This window comes from Mytilus californianus, unplaced genomic scaffold (assembly GCF_021869535.1).
Source record: "Mytilus californianus isolate M0D057914Y unplaced genomic scaffold, xbMytCali1.0.p SCAF_14, whole genome shotgun sequence".
In the NCBI taxonomy this organism is placed as follows: Eukaryota; Metazoa; Mollusca; class Bivalvia; order Mytilida; family Mytilidae; genus Mytilus; species Mytilus californianus.
Window position 1 is genome coordinate 5,709,772 of NW_026262626.1, and position 20,125 is coordinate 5,729,896.

Here is a 20,125-nt window from a genome sequence, read left to right on the forward strand (position 1 = left end):
TATTTTCGGTTCCTGCTTCTCGAAATTTGTATACACTAGACAGAAACATTTTACACCTCTACACTGAAGCTAGTTCAAGTGCTGCAATTGATGTAGTCGGAATGGACGTGACTTTTATCGACCGGCAGATGGCGGAGCATTATAATCACAAATGTTAGCTTAGTCTGCAAAGGATGGAGAGGAAGGGACTGGATTGTAACACTTGGCTAGCGAAGATGATATTTGATAGATAGAGTAAGTATAAGCAGAACAAAAACAACAAACATGTGCCTCGAATGTAAGTTTCATTGTACTCCATCAAGTGTTTAATACTTCAAAAAATAAAATTAAACATTTTTATCTCTCACAATATCTTTCAACAGATTGCAAATTCAACAGTTAGCTAACGTTGTGTCTTAGTTGGGTTTTTTATTACTATATGCTTAGGCATGGAATATAAATATTAAATATATGGGTACACATGTTATGTCTGAATTCATATATCTGAAATTTGCATCCATATTAACCATAAACACCATATGTTAAAGGAAATTAATTTAAAAATGAACGGGGAATCATTTTAGATTTGTATTGCATTTTGCAACTTTAACCAGGAACTGATGAACATTTAGTCAAGTACATTAACAACGTCACCATCACCACTCACATCATTGTGTAAACTTATTTCTTTTCACGGGTAGTAACCTCGTCATATCGAGAAGCGTTTAGTACAGTGATTTTGTCATAGTTTGGTTAAGACTAACATGGTTGTGTTAAGTGTTTTTGATGACAAACAGTGTCAAAATATAAACATTCGAATAGTTTATTAAAGGAACTAATGACAACAAATTCAAGCTGGTTAAGTATCTTTGTTTATAGTTAATATGTTAGTACATCAAAATTTGTATCATATAGTTATTAATTTGACACAGAATAATGCTTGCGTATGTCAAAATTTAAAAGTTGTGATTCGTTTCTATTGAATAAAAAAAAGTGGTTTGCTTACTGTCTGCTACATCACATATTTTGTTATGATATAAAATTGCCGTCAATTTTCCTGAAAAACAGCCCCTACTGCACACAATTTGAGATTACAGAATATTCGGTGTCATGGTTTGGTTCATTCGTGTCATGGTTTATTTCATGTTGAACATGGTTCAGTTATGTGATTCTATTCGTGAATGAAGGAAGAGTAACGATCAAAATAAACAGACATTATATATATTGAAATACTCTTTTTTAAATCGTTTTATTTGGAATACAAAAGGACATATATACGCACATTCAATGTAGTATTATATATATTAAGTACATGCGGTCTGATTGCCAATAACTATTCATCCAAGACCAAAATGACATAGATGTAAGCTACTATATGTCGTCGTACGGCCTTCAACAATGAACAAAATCCATACCTTTTAGCAAGCTATAAAAGGCTCCGACAAAATTATATGTAAAAAAAAATATAATTGAAAAAACCAATGTATACAATATTACAAAAACATAATCATTTCTATTCGTTCGTAATAATAATTGATAAAAGTGGACATTAAATCGGCTTCATTCTAATTCGGAATTGTGATTTTTCATATATTTAAATTCGGAACTTGTGTGTATTTTTTTAATTTTTATTTTAATTTTACTAATAGTTTATAAAACATATAAGTTTTAACTGTTGTCCATGTCACGCGTTACCATTTTGTTTCGTGGATGGTTGAAGACTTATGGTGTCCTCTTGATATCGTTTGGTTAGTTTTGTAGTTGGGATACTATAGCATGGGCGTATAACCCGAAATCTCCTTTTATTCATCTGGTTCAAAATAAAACAACAGATATATAGTTTAGTAGAAAAAAAATACTTTTTGACTAGCTGATACGTTTTGCAACTTTAAGTAGACGTCTTTACAAATTTTACAAGTGATGCCGCTCACGATATCGTCGACAGAGTCAATCATGGACAAATGGAGAAAATAATCTATGTGAAACAGAAGCAGCGCTTTCTGTTTTTGTAATTATTATCTCAAAAGATAGTTTAAAAGAGCAGTGAATATTTGAATCATAAAAGCAAAATAACAAAAATACGGGACTTCGAGGAAAATTCTAAACGGAAAGTCCCTAATCAAATGACAAAATCAAAAACTGAAACACATCAAACGAATGGATAACAACTGTCATATTCCTGACTTGGTACAGACATTTTTTTTTCTGTAGAAAATGGTGGATTAAACCTGGTTTATAGCCAGCTTAAACTCTCACATGTATGACAGTCGCATAAAATTCCATTATATTGACATCGATGTGTGAACAAAACAAACAGACATAATAGGTAAAAATGTCAAAAATAAGGGTACAGCAGGCAACATTGTGTTATAATCTTAATCACTATAAAAACAAAACAAATATTTCAACAAAGAAAAACAAAAAGGCATATAGACAAAGCACATAAGCAAAAACGAAAGACAAGAATACAAAAATTTACCATAGCACTATAACACAATGACGGGATGTATAAGTACCGAGCCACGTCAAATGCATTGGGGCAAAAATAGACTCAACAGTTAAAGTGATGATTTACAAAGACAATAAAAAAAGAGTGCCACAACACGTCATTAAGGTGACAAACAACGTCAGTACTTAGAATCTATACTTAAAGACCATCGTTTATTATTTGTGAAGTTGAAAAGGAATATTTACCCACAAGGTCTTCCGATGAACTTTTTTGGAAAAAGGACGAGACGTTCTTTGACATACCACTGGTTCATCAACTTTCTGTTCCGACACTGGTGACGGTTTACAAAGTCTGAGTAGCATCTGCAAGCTCTTGCATATCGAATGAGTTGGGAAATGTATATCCCATATGCAGGAGAAGTTGGTATATTGATACTGAGGTTGGAGAAACTGATAATTTTAAAATTAAAATCGTCTCGTTTGTCATAGATTCTAGTACTAAGATGACCGCTCGTGTCAAATTCGAGGTATAATTGTCTAAATATAAGACAGAGGAAGCCGTGTCTGTTGTTCCTTTAATTTCTAGTTCTGGGGGATATATTAATGGAATTCAATCAGAAAAGTCTGGATTGTTAATGGAAAGAACAATATTTATGAATGTGAAATTAAATGATCTGGCTTCTTTCATCTTCTTGTTTTTTTTTACAAATGTCTGAAGAAACTCCGACTCATATGAAGATAAGAAGAGGTCGCTGCCGCACAGTTCGCTCCCATAGAAATACCGACAATTTGGTGACAAAGTCGACCTCCAAATTCAACAAATATGTTGTCAATAAGAAACTCCAGCATACTGGTCACTTGTTCCTCTGTGTAGCATGTTTTATTTTTTGTTCACTATTAACAAAATATGCCGTATGGTATCCAAAAGTAATAAATAATTTTTATGTTGAAAAGCATTGTAGATTTAAATTATTTCTTTTAGACGATGTTTCAATTACACATAGGGAATGGTGGTATACAAGTTTGAAAAATTAAAAGTTTTTATAGAACTAATTTCAGAGAAAAATCGAGATTTACATTTATTCAGAAGGTCTTTAAGAGATTTTTAAAATCCACATATGGTTAATACCACTACACGAGTAAACAGTTTCACAGTATTTCTGAAAACCCTCTTTCATTGCGGAAAGAATCTTTGTCAATCTAATGGACAATTCTTTCGTCGAATATGCAGATGAGCTGGCAATGTACGGCTGTTTGTATGGAATTTTGTGAAGCTTAGGTATCCAATACAAACAAGGTAAGTCATCCGATTTGCTGCTCAAGGTAATGTTTATTGAAGCTATTAAGGACTTATGAATCATCAAAATCTCATTCTTGTCAAATGATGTTTTTGTATGTGGGATTACATGAGTGATCATTTATTCATAATTCTTTTACAAGACACTCGTAGAAGTACGATTTGCATTCAAAGACAAGTCACGAACAGTTAAATTGTTTAATGTACGCTTTGCCAATTACAGCATCTAATTTTGGTTTAAAAGGCTTTTTTTCTTCTTAGTCAGTTCGTAAATTATGTAACTTCGTTTAATTACAAGCATTTTTAAACAAACTATCAATATTGAGCTGAAACACATATATATTAATTTGGATCTAAACCATGACAAACTTGATCAAAACCATGACGAATTTTTAGACACTTAACCGAACCATGTCATAACTTAACCAAACCATAGCAATTTCGATAGTTTGCTTATTCTGCGTTAGTTTCTTGAAAACAACAATTCCAATGTAGATCGTTTGACTAACAATGCAAATTAAAACATCTTATTTGCTTTTTATTTTCTCGTTTGAAAAGAACTGAGGCAATCGTTCGGGGAAGTAACTTAACACAACCATGTTCATCTTAACAAAACTATGACAAAATCACTGTACTAAACGCTTCTCGATATGACGAGGTTACTACCCGTGCTTTTGGTGACTCAGAAAAACAGCTACAAGGGAAAATAATTAAAACTTATATATGTTGATTGGATTCGTGGCAAGTTTCAATATACTAAATATACCTTAAACATGTGTTTAAAATCTTTAATATTAGATCAAAGTTATAGCATGATAATGTATGATTTATTAAACTATCTTTCCAACTGTGTTATTTGAAATATATATGTCTTTACAAGTCTCGAAATTTTCCAATTAACAACAAGTTAGTTATCAAGCACTTCGTTCTTTTACTATTAACGATTTAAATTTACTTCTGTCAATGTTGAAAAATGAATAAAACAATATTTACCAATAGTTATTTTAATCATTAATTTAAGATTTAGGTTGTCGAGACAATTATCATTCCAGATGTATGCATGATATGATATTTTCGCATGCATAGGATATTCTTTCTGAAATAAATAAATATGTTTTAAGTATATAATGCAATTCCTTTGTCAGGGACTTACTTATTTCAGTAAGCACAATTGATCCCTACTAATCACTATGAACACTCATCAAAGATATCAGCTTTTCTATTTGGTACAACAGATGCGCGTTTCGTCTACATTAGTCTCATCGGTGGTGATCCAATTAAAATAGTCTGAAAGCGATATCACATACAAAGTTGAAAAGTATTTTTAACCGAAAATTCCGAAAATGTGTGCCAAATACGACTACGGCAATCTATAACTTGGGGTAGAAATATTTCAACATTTCACAATCATTCTCCATCTATTCTGTGCTGTCAACTATTCACCAACATCAACATTTAAAGTTATGTGTATCTAAATTTTAAAAAATGCGACAGCATTGACAGAAGCGATTGTCCGTTATACGATTTTACTTCTTTTTTTTAATAATTATTAGGAAAGGTTGCCTCAATAATGTAGTGATCGCATTAAGTTAATAAAATCTAATAAAACTCTTCTCAGTTTGCCATTATGGTCAAATTTGAAGAAAAAAAACCCAATATGCTGTTTCATTCTTTCCATCTTGTTGATATTTTTGTAAGAATACATTTGGTCTAGTTTGAGGTCGTATATAGACAGAGTATTAGCTAGTTCCTGGGACATATATAGCCAGCAGAAAACTAGATGAGCTAGGAATTTGTGAGCATACAACCATTGTTAATTAGTTTTATGCAAACATTCTTATACCTGCTGTTCTTATAGTCGATCGTCTTATTTAAAGACACATGCTAATATTACTTGACAATTTTGTTAATATAGTTTATATTTAATATTACTAATTACCGGAATATCTTGTGAATTTGTTTCATTATTATTGATTTCGTCCTTGTTTACAAAAAACCCCAAACATTGAAAAACTGTTTTCTTTTTGTAATTGTAAAATCAGTTTTTCCACCGGATAATAACGTATTAAACAGGCACCGTCTAAAGTTTTATATTTGGAAGTTGTATAACAAAATCTAATGCATCGATAAGATTCTGAACACGGACAGAGAGAGAAGGGGTTTTTGTTATTGTAAAGTTTTATCATTAAGTATAAATAAGAAGATGTGGTATGAGTGCCAATGAGACAACTCTCCATCCAAGTCACAATGTATAAAAAGTAAACAATTATAGGTAAAAGTACGGCCTTCAACACGGAGCCATGGCAAGCTATAAAGGGCCCTAAAATGACTAGTGTAAAACAATTCAAACAGGAAAACCAACGGTCTAATCTATATAAAAAAAAACGAGAAATGAAAAACACTTCTGAACCACACCAACAAACGACAACCACTGAACAACAAGCTCCTGACTCATATAACCAAAAGAAAACACTTTTTTAAATATTGAGTTATAATACATGTATCAAAATTTCATTAATTGTTTCCTGGACTGTACAAAGTGTAAATTCGGCTATGGGGAATGTTGGTTTGGTGCGTAAAAATTGTGAACCTGCCTTGATTAAGCGTCTACACCTACATATTTCATGCCTGAACCCTCAAACTTTGCATTACTCATTTTGTTAAAATTTACACCTATAATTAACAGTTTGTAACAGTTTTGATTAAAGCTATTACAGTTTGTTATGTTGCGAGCTAATTCTTGAAGTACCATACCATTATCAGAGCCTTCAAACTTTTTAGGATTTGTACATATGTTCCAGTCCATATGAGTGTTTCAACCATGCATGTATGATCATGTGATCATTATGGGTATACTCCTATTGTCATATCAAACGCGTTTATCACAAATAAGGTTGATTTTCATAAAGATTCTCGATAATGATGTCACATTGTTTAGAAATTCGGTCTGTTTGGCCTTTATTTCCCGATAGACTCAATTTTTCCTTAGGTATGCTTATTCGTAGAGATTGATTGATACAATTTATTCTAACTTTCATTTAAATAGATGCTCCGATAAGCATTTCAAATGTAACTATTATTGATTAAATATTTATTTGGCATTTCAGGTTACAAACCATAAGTTTTGCAATCCTCCATTTAGATTAGAGAACAAAATACAAGAAGAAGAAGAAGAAGTACCCCCCAAACAGCCATAATAATCTATTTATAATGATGAATACAATAACGATTGCATACGTATATATGAATCCACAAAAAAGTTTTGTTTTGTCTTCTAGGTAACTCATCGATAAATTTAAAATCAAGTCACCAGGAAGTTCCACTTTTAAATAGATTTGATCTTTTCCTTCTTTCGTCTTTTTCCCTAGAAATATAAATAGACTTGCCACATCCACGTTTAGTTTGTGGTGTCATAGAGTAAAGCTATAATTACAAAGTATTAAAGATGGGAAGTAATGAACAGATACTGAAATTGTATCTCTCCAAGGTCAGTTTATTTTTATACAGCCAAGTTTGGTAGATTAGTCAGTAATTTAAATTATTTAATCAATCTCTAATTTTCTTTTCATTTTTTTTTTATCGTTAACCAAATGCCTTTATCAACTATTGCCATCATTTCGTCCATCGCTTCATCTTTTTTCTCACCGGGCAAATCTAAATCAAACTTGGCCACAATCTTACTAAGGTTATCTTGTTCGGAAAATGTTTCCTGTATGCCCGTAGAGCAAAAAACAAATATCCGCTTTAGCCAATAACATTGACGGTACCAATTTTAAGGCTTCTGATCTAAGGCTGATGTATCCAAGACTAAACATGATAATTTTTCATTCCTTCTTTATATGATACTACCGTACAATCAATGTTGATATCGTATGACCTCTTTATAAAAATTAAATGATATTAAGAATTACATTTCATCAATTATTCTTAAAAAAGGATGAAAAAAATTAAGTAGACAGTGCAACAAAGAAAATGTAAAATGATCAGGCAAAGACATATAATTAGACTGAATTTAAACTGTATTTTGGAAGTGACAAAGATTTTCTTGTTGGGTGTGTTGTTTGGTGTAATCAAAACAAGTGATTTTCAACCATTTAGAACCCTATTCCCATTTCCACCAAAGTCAGAAACAAATCAGTTTTTAGCAAAATAACATACCCGAATCTGTAGAAAACTTGACGAAGAAAGTGAAAACCATCTCCTTCTTGAAATTGTCAATATTTATGTCAGTGATAATAAAGAGTTGTCAACTTGAACAAACTGCATTTCATCGTAAATAACAGTTTAAACATTTAAACAAGGATTGAAGATAAGAAGAAAACAGAGGTTTCAATAAGTTTAGAAATAAAACTATTGTGATGTGTGTTCAATATAAAAAAGGGAAGTACATGAACTTCAAACTAAACAATCGGGGCAGCAACAGGCGTCGACAGCGTAAGAGTCTCCTTCTATTCATGACCGCAATACGAATCCATACTCAATCAAAATTTCAAGCTAAGGAAAAGAACGCCATCGGTTAATTTAAAGATCAGACGACTTCTCAGGTATCTGTCATATATTCTTAGTTACAGGTGTACATCTGTACGTGTCGGTTTCAAGAAAAGGATACAGATACGAAGTTGACCTTCTTGTTTCAGTTTTATGTATAACGCTCCATTGATCGCATATATGAGATTGCAAGAACTCGTAAAGTTTGATATTGTGTTTCTGAATTTTAAAACGAAACAAAAAGGATAGGAAGATAACAAAGGAACATTCAAACCCCTATGAGTCGAAGAGAAACTCACAACGGCATGGTAAAAACCGAAAACATCAAAAGACTTACAAGTCAACTAAACACCACAGAGAAAACACCAGAAGCTGAGCATGATCTCATGTGAGATTACAGCAAGATAGATCAATCTTATTTATATACAAAATATATGGCACATGTCATTACATTGTTGTTTTCAATTTTGTTCGATGCAGTTTCATGGGGAAAACTTCAGTTACCAGTATTTCACTTAAATGAAATACTCTATTGCAATTTCAGTACAAATGTGCAGATCTAGCAAAACAGGACATTTTGGGAGTATTTTCCCAATATAAAGACTTGAGACCAAGCCACGGACCGTTCAGTAAGTAATATTTAAGAGCAAGTGAAGAGAGTTTCTTTAACTCAAAACAAAACTACGTAAAAAAATCACTATAACGTTTTAGAAACCGGTTGTATCTCTTTCTAGTTTTTGTTCTCATGAGTGGTAGTAAGTATTCATCAAACAGCTGTGGCTACATAAGCAAGTTTTCTGTAGAAGCGAGTAAATCATTTATCCTACTTTTTAAATTATGCGCTAAAATTTTCCCTTGTACAAGTAGGTGGTCATCTTGTTTGTCACTGCCCTATGGAGGTTTTTTGTATGTGTTTTACTTTTACGACATATGGTCTAGATAGCCAAAATATGCTAAACTCCATACTATTTAGCTTGTATCACATCACACCATCTGGAAAATATTTTGTTTATTGTTGGTTATTGTTGTTTTATTTATGTGTACGTCTATTTCTCTTTAGGAGTCGGATGTTGATGTAATTTATTCTACAGTCGAATATACTGCGTGATTCATATGATCTTTTTTTCGGTATCAGGATGGTGTAATAACTGAAATCTACCTAAAATCGGGTAAATTCGTATGTGCCGGACTTAATACAACGTTGATATACAATAAATTCTTTAGTTGGTGGTATAAATTCTACCAGAAATTTGATATAACAAAATATTAACTTACGTTTGGCAACCTGCAGGTTCTAATGTTTGTGAATATTCATGACCAAAACATCAACAAATCATAGTCGACATTTGAACAATAAACATACAAACTATTTTTAATTGTATTATCAAATATACCCCAAAAGCCTTAGTTGTTGGCTATTGAATGCAAATGTTGATAAATGCAAGCATTGTACTTAAATTTGGACTACAATTTTGTATTCCCTTTAAATGTTCTATATATTAAACTAGTGTTGTGATTAGTCATGTATTTTGAGTACTAGTATTTCTTTCTAAATATAATAGCTTAAACCTTTTATTTCAGTATTTAATGATGGTTCACGAAAAGATCTGGTTAACTTAGATGGAACTATACCAGTAAATTATAGAGGTATTTCTTTTTAGTTTGCTACACGACCTAATGTACACGTTTTCATTTGTATGTTTACACATTCATGACTTGTGGATTTGGTCTTTTTGGCTGTTGATGTCCTGTTTGCTCCTAAAATATTGAAGTATTTGTACATCCCTGGCTTTAAATTATTTGCGTTTGAGAGTTCCTTATGAAATTGAATCCAGAAATGCGCTTTCATTACCTATACACCAAAAAGATTTGAATTAATGACATTGAAATTTCGTGAATACAAAAGCGTGTTCACCTTTATTATTAGCAGATATCTGGTTCCTTGTCCAGGCTTGGCTGTATCATACTTTTAGTCATGTTTTGCTATATCAGCTTTTCAATGTTGGTACAAGGTTTTAGACGTTTAAATATGTTGGCCTCGAGCAGCACTGAAGAGACATTTAGTGTCGTAATGTGTATCAAATACAATGAAATTAGTACCGTTTATCGTTTTTACTACCACTGGGTCGAAATCTCTGCTGGAGAACTGTTAGTTCCTGAGGGTATCACCTGCTTAGTAGTTGGTATACTTCTGTCCTGGCATGAAAATGCAGATATTGTTTTATTAAATTTTTTAAAAACTAGTTATTTTGGAAAAAAGGAATGGGTCTCCTTATTTCCTTGTCTGTGTTTTGATATACGTATGACCTTTTTTTGTTTTAATCAGTTCCTTAACGTTAGTATAAAGTTTTTGCCTTGAGCATCACTGGAGAGTAAAATTGGTACCGTTAATATTATTAACCCCTTCAATATCAGACCCTAAAAATCGAATTATTATCTAATGATCTTACTCATACGCAATTACTATCACCTACTGAAATTCCTATATGTTTACACTATTTGCTACACAAGCATTACCGTAGCATCTGTCGAACAGGACTGAAAACTACACTCCACAAGTTTTATGTTCTCGATCACGACTGGGTTGAAAGTTACAATGTCTTAGCTAGACATATAGTATGTCATCGATATAACATATGAACTTTGTTCAAAGTAAATTACTACCGGCTTTGTTTGAATATTAAAAAGTTTAACTTTTGAGGCATGCGTAGAAAGAAATACCTACCTTGTCAGCGCATATGGTCTAACCCTATTTTGATTTTTTTTTGGTCGACTGTTTTCAATCCCATTTTAACTATAATGTATTCTGAACGTTGATTTATTCATAAGTTGAAATTTGGCTTTGCACTCGTCATCAGTAACTTGGAGGTTTCTTTTAAATGACCACTTTGTGTCTATGATCTTTGTATTATTAATTGTGGTGCTTAGTACTGATATATAATAAGTTAAGCTCTTTCCTGACGATTTTTAGTTTGTTCGAATGTTATGTCGTTACACCACCGTCCCAACACCTTTCAACAAACTAACAAAATGTTAAAAATTTTCCGATATCAATTTACATACCAAAATACAGATTTAAATGGATATCTAAACTGCTATAAAAATTTTGTACAAATAATGTATTTTCATTATGGCAAATATCTTAAAATAATTTATTCATGTCTTCTTTCATACGCAGTCTTGTATCAATTCATGTAATTAGAATTCTTTATAAAGATTTCAGCATTTTGTCTCCCATATTGTCTTTGGACTGTTTGTTTTGTTCAATATAAAAGTTTCATTTTTAAAACAGGTATAATCTGGAAATAGAGACGGTTTTTCCGTTCATTTGGACCCTTATGAAGACATTTGCCATAAATTCATTCAAAATCAGTGCACTTTAATAAAAAAATTCTACCAATTTTTGCATGATACGAAAAACGAAAGGTTTCTCTGTGTACTTTGATTAGTTTTTCTCTTTTTAAATTGTTTTCCATTTAGTCATCCTGGGGCCTTATACGGGATATTTTACGGTATGGGGTGTGTTAATTGTTGAAAGTCATACGATGACCTGTTTTTTTAACATCTTTGTCCTTCGTGTTTTGCTGGATAGTTATCTCATTTGCAATCTTAACACAACTCCTTATTTTTATTGTGAGGCTGCAACGCTATTATGTCGTATTTGTTTTAACTGTTTAAAAGCGTTTAATTGTTAGAAATTGTTGAAAAACGATTTTTATCAAAGTTAAAATATTTATCTAAAACACAAACAAGAACAAAATTCTGCCATTAGTACTCACTCTCTGTCTTTTTGATCTATTTTGATTATGGGTGTCATATTATTTTAAATACTCTGTTTCTACGCCGAATAGAAATAAATACCATTCTATCATTTTATTGTAACAAATATGTGTAATGAATGGTTTTATGTGTAGTAATCAGACTCTTTGATATCAAATTCCACCTCTTTCCAACAATGTATTTGAGTGTTTAATAATAGTTGATTAAAGACTGATCTGATCAGAAGATCTAGCAATTTTGACCAGGTCATAAATACAAAGCAATACAACAAATCTTTAAACTCACGGAAAGGGTAATGTGTGAATGAAAATAATACTTTATACTTTTATGGGTCCGAAGCATTAAAGGTGTGCACCGACATGCCAAATAGCTTATGGTTATGAGTAAAGAAGAAATTATAGATTCGACAATGTTATATCAAAAGGGAACAGCAACAGCTTCAAATAAAATATTCAGCGTAAAACTTCCTTCAGAAGAGATATTAGTGAAAATAAAAAAAAAAAATAATTAAAATACAAATATTTTATTTAAGTGAAAACAAATAAAAAAATGTTTATAATCGATAATTTGGAATAGGTTATGTACCTAAATAGATAATAAGCTATATTTTGATGAAAATATTGCATTCGTAAAAACTAGAACCGACTTCAACAGAAAAACTATAACATCCAAACTTTCACCCCGAGTTTTTGGTGGGGTTCGTGTTACTCATTCTTTAGTTTTCTATGCTGTGTTTTGTGTACTGTTGTTTGTCTTTTTCTTTTTTAGCCATGGCGTTGTCAGTTTATTTTCGACTTATGAGTTTGAATGTCCCTTTGGTATCTCTTTTAGCGTAAACTAAACTGATGCGTGTTTGATATCTAAAGGAATAAATCGGCATGCATTTATTTTGGAGATTATGCAGTTCATTTAAGTTACTCGATCTGTTAATGAATCTAAAAACAATGATAACTATTTTGTTTATTGTACTAAATAGATTTAGACGAGCAAAGTAAGACATTAAAGGGGCAATATCTACGATTTGACAAAACAAATATAATATTTCTTCTGTTTTAAACATTTATAAAAGCGAAATATTGAAATTATATTTCGCTAAAAGCCAACAGTTTGATTCAATTTTGTCAAAATAAGCTCAATAGCATCACTGAAGTATTATCTTGCATGTCAATAATTCAACACCATTTGAATCTTTGAATCCGTGTTCATGAGACCTTTAATTTGGTTCATTAGATCGACATTGGTTGATTCTGTGTGCAGCATATCCAGTTACTTAAAATAAAAGAATGTCAACATTGAAAAGGGATAAAGGGAACATGCAGGAAGAACAACAGCAATGACTGATTTGCCCCCCAAAACGTAATTCTTATATAGGTGAAACAATGATTTACAAACTTTTTTACATATAGTCAAACAGACCTAGACAAATCGTCATTATACGATTGCACCTACTTGTCTGTCTTTTTATTTTTATATTGATATTGGGTCAAATGATATTCTTCATTCTTCGGAGGTAATCTTGAATGAATTGTGATGGCGTCTGGTCTAAAATACGCACGAAATGCTGATACATTATAATACGTCAATGGATTGTTAATTGTTTCTTTTGGGCTTTTTATAAATTGGTATACGTTTTAGAAAGTTATAAATCCACTATGATAATATTATACAATCAGTGAACATGAACTGAAACAAAGTAGAATAACAAAAATACCGAACTCCAAGGAAAATTCAATTCGGAAAGTCCCTTATCAAATGGCAAAATCAAAAGCTCAAACATATCGAACGAATGGAAAACAACTGTCATATTCTTGACTTGGTACAGGCATTTCCTTATGTAGAAAATGGTAGATTAAACCTGGTTTTATAGCTAGCTAAACCTGTCCCTTGTATGACAGTCGCATAAAATTCCATTATATTGACAACAATGTGTGAACAAAACAAACAGACAGGTCATACCAATTTAAAAAAAATGAAGAGCTCATTATATACTTTAACGTTATTTCATCCGCACGATGATGATCAAATCATTTCAAACGACTTTGCACAAACAATGAAACAACAAAATAGTTCCTACGTAAAGTTCCTTGAAAGTATCTTATTATTACGTTTCTTAATTCAGGTAATATTTTCAACATACCAATCGGAATCTTTCTACTCGACACACATCCATACAAGCCGCCTATAGTCTATGTGAAACCAACAAATACCATGCGGATAAAACAAGGACCAAATGTTGATTGCAACGGTAAAGTAGATCTGCCATATCTCCAAGACTGGAAATATGTAAGTAAATAACAAATTGCCCTTAAAGGATTTACGCGGTAAACGGAAAGCGACATCAACCCAAAGCCACTAAAAAACAAAAGATATATTGAGGTCAATCTACCATCGTTAACAATAAACTTTGCAATAGTTCGAGCTCTTTGATCAGTCAGAGTCATGAAAAATTTCAAAAGTAGCAGAGATTATTTAATATGCGCCATCAACATTAAATTTCCTAAAAGACAAAAACATTTAGAATGGTTGGAGAGCTTGTTTACTTGGAACATGCACATAAAATGTGGGGATGTTGAAAAACGTGTAGAAATTTTTTAAATCTGGTATGTTTAGCACTAAACATTCACCTTCTTAAACTCGATTAGTGGACTAACAAAATGTACGTTAAAAGCGAACGAAAGCAAATGCACATTCTTTTCATCAATTTATTTATTGCTTTCAAGGTACTAATGAAAATGCATAAAATATGTTACATTACTAGTGTTTGCATGAACTAGTTTATTTTCATGATTTTCAAGGAACATTTTTAAGATTGTCTCTACTTTTCACCACAAACAGATATAAATCAAAGTCTGTGAATGGTTTTAACCAATTGTCATGCAGTGTTTTGTGTAAATGTGTGTATTTGTGTTTATCTGTGTGTGTGTGTGTGTGTGTGTGTGTGTGTGTGTGTGTGTGTGTGTGTGTGTGTGAACGTATCCATATCCTCCGGGTGTGGGATGTTCTCGCTGTGTTGAAGATCCCTTGGTGTCATTGAGCTGTTTTCTGCTCTTTGGTCGGGTTGTTGTCTCATTGACACATTCCCCGTTTCCATTCCCAATTTTATTTTTGTATATTTGTGCAGACTTTATGTATTCTTTTATGCCTGACCATATAAATAGCCTGAACATGACCAAACAAAATAGGCCATGTCCGTATTTGTTTTATAAAGGGTATTCATAATTTATAACAGCTCGAATCTAAATGTTTTTAATATTTGGAAGTTCAATTTTTTCCTTCTTTGCTAAAAACATTGTGTATTTGAATCTAATTGTTCTGGTATCGAAAGGACAAAAGAAGCAAACCCATTTTTGTGGTTATATTCATTGACAATAATATAGTTTATTATTTTCTTTGTAAGATGGTTTCATACATAAAAAATCTTTTTTTGTAAATCTTGAGAACTATATAATATAGTATGAATAATCCTTTACGGTATTTGTTTGATAGTTGTCTTCTAGACAATCATACCATATTCCCTTATTTTTATATCAGTATGCTTTGCTTTTCATGGCATGCTAGTCACCAAAACATCCTGATTGACAAAAAAAAAGGATGAAGGGTCGACCTACTGTCCTTAACGTTAGCATATCTTGTACAAGAATAGTACAACAGAAAGTCTCGGTAAAGTGTCTTTATTCATATCTTAACATCATGATTGAGTTTTGATAGTTTATCAGACGTGATATAAGTTCAATGCACTTTTGTTTGTTTATTTCATACGTTTTGGTTGTTTTTTTTCTCCCGAAAGTCTAATTCTATAGGTACTACTTTAAAATTTGGGAATAAGAAAAGTAATGGATAATGCAGACTACTAATTGAACTGTAAACTAAAATTTAAATAGCAATAAGTAAATCAAAAATTAAATTGGGTGTGACATTTGATATCTTTACCGAGTTCATGTTTGCAAATCAATTGGTTTTATGTGCATAAGTGGTACATACAAAAGAAATATGTTAATAAGTTAAATATTTTGACGAACAACTTTATAGAACTAAGATAAAATATATACTAGACAAAACTCATACATTTTAATTTCTTATTTCTTTAGAAATACTTAACAGATTTTAATATTCCCTCAAAAATTGTCCATCAATTGATGGTAAGATATAAGAATTGACTGTATATTTCCGAACAAAGACGGGTTCGGTTCGTTTGGAAGATTGAACACGTTCGAGTGCTTCAATCATACATTACAAAATAGTTCCTTGTCTAACAGTCTGCTTATGTATTGTTATTGGGTTAATAAACTTCAAACCACGCGATTCTTGAAAGTGAAATCTGCTTCAACAACTTTCCGAAATTGATACACATAAAGTACGCTTACAGTATGTCACAGAAAAGTAAGATTTAGTTAATATTGTTCTAAAAATATTAAAACCTTTACTTCTTCTATTTTCAGCCAGATTCAGATTTATTAGGTTTAATTCAATTATTATCAATAGTGTTTGAAGAGGAACCCCCAGTTTTTGCAAGGTCGACCAGTAAACCACAACTTAATCAGTTCTCCAAACCACAATACCCATATCAAAAAGGTGCGTTTTTAATATTTAAATAAGTTTATTTTGGCATTTATTTTTTAATTTACATGTTTACATTTTTTGGCACATCTTATAGAAATGCTCGGTTTCTAATGGTCACAAATTTGTATTTGATTTTGTCTTCCGTTTGTTTTGATTCAAACACAACTAATGAGTCTTGTGTAGACGAAACGTGCAACTGGCGTAAAAATATTAGCCTTGTATTTTTAATTCGTTTTTATATTGGCAACATACAAAAATCTTGATTGTTGCGAAAAAACGCTCTTTTAATTTTGCACATTTCACTTCGTGTTTATATATAATATTGCAGGTTGTCTTATCTGTTAAAAAACTTGCAATCATCCAAGATCGTCGCATATACACTTTTCATCTATAAAGTTTTTCAATAAAACCAATTTACGTGTATCGAATCAAAGTCGAAATAGAATAAGTTATATAGATACAATGCATGGAGAAGCGTTGATTCTTGAAAAAGAAACCATGAGCCCGGAGGGCGAATGGTTTGTTTTTCATGAATCAACGCTTATCCATTGTATCTATAACTTAAACTATTGTGTTAATGTCTTTTCAAAATTAAAGCCTTTTCTTAATTAGAAGGTATTGTAAGTAAGTTTAAATAACCATGCTATCGTGTCCAACGATGCATTAATAAATCTAAGATCACAATTAATTGGTTAAAAAAATACAAATATAACACAACACGTCTGCCTTTAAAGATCATTATATTTTCAGGCATCTGAATATTATCTGTTTTTACAAAATAAGACATATTCGAACTTATTTCTAATAAAATTGAGAATGCAAATGGGGAATGTGTCAGAGAGACAACAACCCGACCAAAGAGCATATACAAAGTATATATAAGTATATTACCGAAATTACTAGCACGAAGCCTAATTCTAGGCACATCACGATTTTCTCGCAGTGGAATTTGCGAATAAACATTCGTAAAATTATGTAGTAAAACAGATGAAATCATACTATATTTATAAAACAAAAATGGACAATTTCGTTTTAAATATGTGATTTAGCCAATAATACTCCAAAAAATAAACGGTAAAACTCGCTATTATTACAAAAATATCCACAATAACATACAAAAGTGGAAAAAAACAAAAAAACAACAGGAAAACTAAAGAATAGGGACAACAAAGAGAATACATGGATTCGAACCTAAACCGACAAGTCCCTACATTAAACCCATTGATCTTAACCATGCTAACCTCGCGACTACCATCTTATACTATACGATTGCCTATTATGTATATATAAAGGTACAAGCCCTTTGTGTTCGTTGTACCGATGTATATCATATGTTCATTTATATATATAAAATAGACATTTAAATTGTAACCCATTGGTAGCCGAGAGGTTTCTTCGATATGTTAATGTCAGTCACACATAACAGATTTCAGGGACGGGTTAGATTCCCAGTGAAGGCATATAGAAATTACTAAAATTAAAGGTAAGTTTTTAAATTAATTCCATTAGTGAACAGAAATCAGTAAATTAGCTAATTCAAACTTAATGAAATTAGGCACACAAAGGAAACAATTGAATATAATTTGGTGAGTTCATTTCAGCGACAGATTTAGGAAGCGTTGATTCTAGAAAAAGAATCCACGGTAAATGAATAGGCTGACGTCACGACAATGGTTTAATTTAGGATAATAACTATCAAATTGCCGAAAAAAAACACGAGCAAATGGTACTTTCCAATATATAAATATAAACCATGAACTAATTTTGTTTTATGAGAGCATATGAGTATTTTTACTTATGGCAGAGATAAATGTTAGAATACATAGTCTCTGTTTAATTTTACTAAAATCCAGAAGGCATATCATAAAAACTGAGGCAATTTTCTAATTAAGCATCAACATAATTTTATCAGTGTGTTACGCTTTAGTTAAAGTATGCCTGGAAAGGTATGTGATATGTTTTGTTTATCAAAGAGAGAGATGGAGACATTTGAGTAAATTTTTCAACTGTAGTCTTGTTTTAATATTTCGATACCTCTTTATCGATAGTGACAAAATCAAAACATGTTTAAACTAATGTATCGATTTAATTATAATGAATTCACGTAATATTTATCTTTGCAGAAGCTGGACAACGCTCATGTGCTTCCGCCACAGACCGAAGACTGCTTTGTACGGAGTGTAGATTAAATCCGCTAGAAGTAACAATCCAGCCATGTGGACATTTGGCTACTTGCGAATCTTGTTGTCGACGTCTTAAGAAGCAGCACAAAGAATGTCCCATTTGCAGTGGCCCAATAGACAATGTCGTGCGATTGTTTGTGCCAGAGTGACTTAATAATATGCATGACTAATTTTAACACTTATAACATTATGCAATATGGGAAAGAAATGTAATGGATATTTGTTTTGTAATATAAATAGATTGACTGACTTTTTTTTCGCAAAATAAAACATTTCATTCTTAGTGGTAAAAACATCAAAGCCAAACATAAGTATCTATTATCATTAGTTGTGTTGATATGTCAATTGTTTTGTACCTTTATCGTCATAAACATATAGAAATTTAAATATCGATTTGTTTGGAAATTTGAAATTAAGCAAGGATTTAGACAAAAAGATATTTTACACGCATCAACATCTTTGCTGAAGACAATTTGTAGCAACATATTTTGCAGTGTTATTGGGCATCGTATGATTCACCAGTAAAATTCGCAACATGTTTGCTTCTGATGATACCTTATCATGAATTTAGATGAAAAAAGAGATGGAAGGCCGAATAAAAAATAAACAAAATTATAAATACCCATGTAACAGAAAAAAAAATTAACATTATAATATCGTAAAAAAAATCTTAAGTTTTTACATTTGCATTATCATTTATAAATGTTTTAAGGAATAGTATCAGCATCTTATGGAGTTTGATTTGTGTATCTTTGTTCTAAAGATGATTTAAATGGAAAATATATTGTCATTCAAGTTAAAATGAAAGTATTTCGGGACACCGAAGGGATAATCAAACTCATTAGTCGTAAACGTCCTGACAATGATATGGCAAAAATAGAAAAACGACCTATAGACAAATAATAGTATACAAAACACAATACAGAAAATTAAAGACAGCCCACCAACCACACTAAAAAAAAGGTGAAACCTCAAATGCTCCGAAAGGGTAGGCATATCAGGCTCCACATGTGGCACCCGTCGTGTTTCCCATGCAAACTCGGTATATCACATTTAAGGAAAAAGATGATGGGATTGTGGTTTAGATAATTGGAACGTATCTGTCGTCACCTGTAAAACAGATATTCAATAACTATCAACAAACTTGTGATGGGTGGCGTTCGTAAAATATTTCAAAGGAATGATATAAATTCAACAACTTGGAACTTTTGGATTAAAAGCTTCCATGCAATACTATATTCGGTGACCGATTTTTAGGCAATGTCACCTTCAAACCAAACATGATCTGTTAGCTAACAAAAGTAATTCATACGTTAATAATGAGTCCTGTTTATTGTTTATTTCGGGACCGAAAAATTCGTAATAAAATCCATTACTGCCAAAATCAATA

General features: G+C 31.6%; 1 protein-coding gene across 2 annotated transcripts; it reads left to right on the forward strand.

The window, feature by feature from the left end:
* The first annotated feature begins 6,830 nt into the window (after positions 1-6,830).
* Positions 6,831-19,122, forward strand: LOC127724088 (tumor susceptibility gene 101 protein-like). 2 transcript variants are annotated; one of them, XM_052230945.1, is made up of 6 exons: positions 6,831-6,961; positions 8,757-8,841; positions 9,794-9,859; positions 14,112-14,275; positions 16,432-16,564; positions 18,676-19,122. In XM_052230945.1, exons 1-6 carry the CDS (start codon positions 6,935-6,937, stop codon positions 18,882-18,884), a joined length of 684 nt encoding a protein of 227 aa, XP_052086905.1. In that variant the 5' UTR covers positions 6,831-6,934; the 3' UTR covers positions 18,885-19,122. The 2 variants fall into 2 exon arrangements, with proteins under 2 accessions (XP_052086905.1, XP_052086904.1); XM_052230944.1 differs by lacking the exon at positions 6,831-6,961 and adding an exon at positions 7,075-7,211.
* Positions 19,123-20,125: the final 1,003 nt, after the last annotated feature.